This window comes from Microtus ochrogaster, linkage group LG9 (assembly GCF_000317375.1).
Source record: "Microtus ochrogaster isolate Prairie Vole_2 linkage group LG9, MicOch1.0, whole genome shotgun sequence".
Lineage (NCBI taxonomy): Eukaryota > Metazoa > Chordata > Mammalia > Rodentia > Cricetidae > Microtus > Microtus ochrogaster.
In genome coordinates, this window is record NC_022034.1 from 16821153 (window position 1) to 16826828 (window position 5676).

The window sequence follows — 5676 nt, forward strand, 5'->3', positions numbered from 1 at the left end:
TGTATTACCATATCTGGTCTGTAAGGCTAACCAGTGGGAGTGTTTTACTCTCAGATCTTCAGGCAGTCTTTATTTATAAAATACAGTTAAAATGCCACCACACTGTTCAGATTGTTTAGTAGTAAACTTTTTAATGAAACTAAGTATTTATAGGAAAGAGCCAGGGAACTGGTTTTGAGTAAGCTAATCTTTTTAAAACTTGTTTATTTATATTTTATGTGCGTGAGTGTTTGCCTACTTGTATGTATGTGTACAACATGTGTGCCTGCCTGGTAGCCATCAAGACCTGAAGAGGGCGCTGGATCTTCTATTACTGGAGGTATAAGCAGATGGTTGTGAGCTGTCAAACCTGCTCCCCTGAAAGAGCTGGAAATGTTCTTCATTGCTGAGCCATCCCTCCAGCTCCCAATTAAGCTACTTTAGAAATGGAATATAAAAGGCCATTAAGGTGATAAACTAAATGACTTCTTAAAACATCAATAATATATTAGTCATTAAAAGTACTATATTATATAGGGCAATGGGGGCAAAATCATCTGAAAGTCTATTCAAAATGTTAGTAAAATATTTTATAAAGAAAGGTTTTAGCTGGGCGATGGTGACGCACGCCTTTAATCCCAGCACTCGGGAGGCAGAGGCAGGCAGATCTCTGTAAGTTCGAGACCAGCCTGGTCTACAGAGCTAGTTCCAGGACAGGCTCCAAAGCCACAGAGAAACCCTGTCTCGAAAAACCAAAAAAAAAAAAAAAAAAAAGAAAGGTTTTAAGTAAATTTAATGTCTTCTTGAAATTTTTCATATTTAAAGGGTGGTTTTACAATAAGTATGATATTTATTTTATGTATCTTGTAGATAATTAATGAATATACCTATGTACTAAATTCTATCCAGGGTGCAAAAGATGCAGCAGAAAGCAAAATAAATAAATAAATAAAAATCCTTGCCTCGTGAAGCTTATGTTCTTGTTGGAAAGACTGACCAAAATATTAATCCATGTAAAGTATTATTATAAAGACTGGAGGAAATGGATCAAACAGAAAAGGGAATAGGAAATTTTTAGACATAGCACTCATGGAAGGATTCAATGAACAGGTTCTTCTGAGTGAGTGCCTAGACTAGACATAGCCATGCTATCTAGGGAAGAACCTTGAAGACAAAGGGATAGGCAGTTGCAAAGGGCCTGAGGTAGGATCATGTCTGTCCAGTTCAAGAATCTGCTAAGAAGCCAGTGGTCTGGAACAGAAAGAATAAGGGAAAGAAGGGTAACATCACCAAGTTAGTGTGAGCCGTTTTGATTGCAAAGATACTAGGTATTTACCCTAACGAAGAAGAAAAGTCACTGGCAAACTCTTAGCTGAAGACTGACATGATCTAATTTGTACTTTAACAAGGTCGTTCTGGCTGGAGATGCACTTTGCGAAAAGAAAGAAAATCATTTTTGAACTGGATGTTTCTGTGCTGCATATGTTTAATGACTTAGCTTCCACTGAGATAGTATGTATACTTGAGGCTTCTGGGAGATAATTATTAAGTCCTGAATGTGAACCCCTATGAATAAGATTAGTATATTTGGGGAGGAATGAAAGAGGCTATCTCTCTTTCTCTCCCTACCATGGGAGAAAAAAAAGAAATTCCTCTTCAAACAGAAAGAGAGCCCTTATCAGGAAATGAATCAACCAGCACCTCAATCTTGAACTTCCCAGCCTCCAGAACTATGAGTAATAGATTTCTGCTGGCTAAGTCACTTGATCTATTATACTATAATGACACCCTAAATCACTCCAAGAATGAACTGGTACCAGGAGTGGGGTTCTGAAGTACTTGCCACAATAAGTCCAGGTGAGAGATGATATTTGGGTAACAAATGCGAAATAGTTAATATTTAGCTTTATTTTAAGATAGCTGTGAATACATTTGTTAAATAGAGAAGAATGTGAAAGAAAAAGAGAACCATGGGAAATACCAAGATGTTTTACACAATGGCTAGAAGAATGAAATTATCATCAAATTGATAAGTACAGAAAGGTATGGTGGGAACCTCAGGATATCAGCTTCAGGCACAAAGTTGCAATGTCTGATGTACATCTGTGTGAAGATGCCCAGGTTTGTGTGCCTTATGTTGTGAGAGGAGAGTCAAGCTGAATACAGAGTTGCTGCAATATCACCTGCACCTAGCTCATACTTAAAACACGGGAGCCTAAATAACAAGGAAATAAGAAAAAAGGCATCCCAATATTTGGAAGCTAAGAGGAAGAGGAAAAACACAAAGAGAGAAAAGAAAGACAAACTAGTTGTGTGCAATGTTCTGGAAGTCAAGAGAAAAAAGTGGTTCCCAAGTCAGCCATAACTGATGCTGCAGTGGCCAGCCAGCCCTGAGCCATCACTGGTGACCATATCAAGGAATTCTAGCCGAGCAGAACAAAGAGATAAACTGGAGACCTGGGTTCACAAAAAAATCCTTAAAGAACTCCTGTAATCTAAGCTCTAGGGAGGAAAAGGAGGGAGGATTGTGAATCCAACGCCCAGGCTACACAGGGAGAGCCTGTCTTAAAATCAAGCTTTTTTAACAAAAACAAAACAGAAGTTTTGTTATAGGTGGAAAAGGACAGGGGCTAGAGGCTCTGGTTCATTTTTAAAGATGGAATACATAAAAATAGTATCAACTACGTCATTAATAATGATGTTTAAAATTGAGCATGGTATGCCGTGAGTGTAACCTTAGCATTCAGGAGGCAGGGGCAGAACAATATTAAATTCAAGGCTACATAGCAACACCAAATCCCCAAAACATATTAACATAATCCCAACACTTGGGAAGTAAAGGTAGGCAGATCTCTGTGAGTTTAAGGCTAGCCTGGTCTATCATTCCAGAATAGCCAGGATTACATAGAGAGACTCTTGTCTTTAAAAAATAAAATAAAATCATATGTAGAATTTTAAAACATATTTTAGGAGAAAGCAGTTCCTGATTTTGTTTTAAAAGTGACCTCTTGGCTGAACCAAGAGTGAAAACCCTGAGTTTTGTGAGTTCTTTGCATAAAATGCCAATCAAATCAAATGAGGGCTGTCTAGAGCAGGCTGGCTTCCTTGCGTATTTTAGCTATCCACTAAATACACTCCTGTGGGCTCCCTGCCACTCTAGAGTTAAGCTCTGTTTAAAGAAAATCTTGCAGCTATTCATGTGATAAGCGTTTGCGGTTCTTATTAAACATGTTCAAACACGCATAAGACAAGCTGTGTTTGTTGAAATACTTGACGACATACAAACTCGAGAAAAGTTTCCACAACTACAAAGACATTTGAGGTCTGATTTTTCTTTTTTTCAGTTTGAGTTTCAAGGAAAAATAATGCATAACATGCAAAGTCCACTCAAGACCTAGGCTGAGATCTAAAGCCAGTCTGGCCGCTAACAAACGGGGAGTCATTTCTAACTTTCTTACTGTAATTTCTCATCCAGTTCTAGGACTTTCTTCATGAGTTCCTGGTTCTCCTTCATCGTGGTGTGTGCAGACATCTTGGTTCTGAGTCTGGAAGTGGAGAGAGCTGCTGATTCCTCTTGGAGCTCCTGCACCCTGCCTCTCAGGGAGACAAGGAGAGATGATTTTCTGGCACTGTTTTCTTTGTAGTTCTCCATTTCAGCCTTCAGCTCTTGACAGCAAACTTCTTTGGAAAGCATCTTGGAGCGGAGCTCTCGAAGCTAAATGTAAAGAGAAAGTGGGGGAAGAGGCCAAAGGGGTTTAACAATGTACCACTGAAGTGCCGACCAAAGGAGCCAAAATGGTAATTGAAACTTTCATCTTTTATTCATGACCAGTCCAGTTTCATTTTCTCTTTCTTGAATTAGGATCGGCGTTACCAAATTGGAAATTATGGCTGAATAAATTCCTGGCTAATAGTCATGGTCTTATCTTTTTCCAAAATCAGTTGAAGGCTGGTGTGATAGCCTCATGGAAGAGTAATGGCGTAGAGTGTGAGAGACTTTGAATACCCAGCACACAGACCAAAAAAAACTGAGCAATATCTTAAGCCAATCTCATGCTACTCAGGAAACATTTGTGGTGGATATTACAGAAAGCAATAAAATATTCAGAGTGGGATCCCATTTTCTCTGTCAGCATTGCTGCATGTAGTGCTGATTTCCAATGACTTGGGGAACCTCTAAGTCACCCTGTGATTTCACGGCCGCAACTATTTTCTCAAGTAAATTCAGATGTCCAGGATACCACTATACTTCTCCTGTTTGCCTTCTAGACCACAATTGTAGGTGGTAAAAAAAAATAATAATAATATTCAGATTCCTGGGGGAAATACAGCAACAAAGAGAAATTACATGAAGGGAACTTTTGGACCTCTGTGGGTTCTGAAGCATCAAAATGCTTGAAGGTGTTTGCATCCTACTGACGGAGAATGTCTGGTATCTTGTGTGGGACCATCTTCACGCACATGTGGTTCTTTGGAACTGGGAGTGTGCGTGCATGCAGCGTCACACACATGGTACAAGTTCATCTCTCGTCTGGTCCCTAGCGCGCCCTCAGTGACCCTGTTAGTTACAGGCTGGACCCCCCACCACCACTGCCCTGGGAGCAGAATGAGTCCAGAGGAGCTCTGAAACTCTGCTACACTAGCCATTCTTAAAATTTGCCCAAACGATCAGAGCTCTCACATGAAGAGAATTCAGAATTCCTTCTATGAGCTTTGAAGTACAAGCAATCCATGTTAAGGGAAGACATTCTGAAGGAGACTTCAAGTCCCCCAAGACCCATGCATCTTTAACCCATCGTCCTCAGGTGTCCCTAGGTTATACAGACTTCACCGAAATCTAAAAGCCAGCATGGAGTCGGAGGTGCTAAGCACATGAGAAAGTCTAAGTCTAAACTTTGTCAACAGGCAAAATCCCTTGCTCACTATCCTGTTTCTAATCCTCAGCCACCGTTTCCATGTGTGAAAGGCTAAAAGAATGCCCTTCTGGGCGATGGGATGTGTACAGTGTCTCACCTCAGACTGAGCACATTCAAATTTGACCAAAGTTGCTGCAAGTTCACTTTGAATGTTTTCAGCCATAGTCCGGTAGTGGTTCAGCTGTTCCCGGGTGACTGGAAATTCCATGGGTTGATTGGCAGTTTCCTGGTAAAGGTTCCCCAAAAGACAAAGCATTAAAAGGACTATTAGACAGTCTGTCCTCTGAGGTTGTACAAAGACATCTCAGAGGGAAGTTTTCTTTGTATTTTAAATGCACAGAAAATGCTACCAAGAATGTGCTGTGTGGCTAGTTTTTAAAGTTGAAAACAAAGTAAGAGGCAGCCCAAGAAATAATGATGCACACACTCCATGGTAGAGAGATGAGGCATTCAGGTACTATGGCCAACACCTATAATCCTAGCACTCAAGAAGCTGAGGCAGAAGGATAGAGAATGTGAGGAGGCCGACTCATATAACATAGAAAAACCCTATATCTTACAAGAAAAGTATGAGAAAAATAACATGGCTGCTCAGTAGTAGATGAGTGATGCTTTGGGTTGGATCTCCAATGAAAAAAAGAAAGGAGGGAAGGAAGGAAGGAAAAAAAAGAGGAAGGTTTAAAAAAACAGGCATAGTAGCACTTGTGGGTTGGAGGCAATAGGATCCGGACTTCAAGATTAACATTGACCACTTAGCAACTTCAAGGCCAGCCTGGGCTAC

The 5676-nt window shown here is 40.3% G+C and overlaps 1 protein-coding gene across 2 annotated transcripts in view; it reads right to left on the minus strand.

The window, feature by feature from the left end:
• Ccdc170 (coiled-coil domain containing 170) overlaps positions 1 to 5676 on the minus strand; it is a 78798-nt gene that overhangs the window by 49488 nt on the left and 23634 nt on the right. For both annotated transcript variants that reach the window (XM_026787324.1, XM_005363433.3), the window contains exons 2-3: positions 4993 to 5121; positions 3438 to 3694 (exon numbers count right to left, since the gene is read on the minus strand). In XM_026787324.1, the coding sequence (XP_026643125.1) occupies positions 3438 to 3694; positions 4993 to 5121 (386 nt within the window). The remainder of the gene's footprint in view (positions 1 to 3437; positions 3695 to 4992; positions 5122 to 5676) is intronic.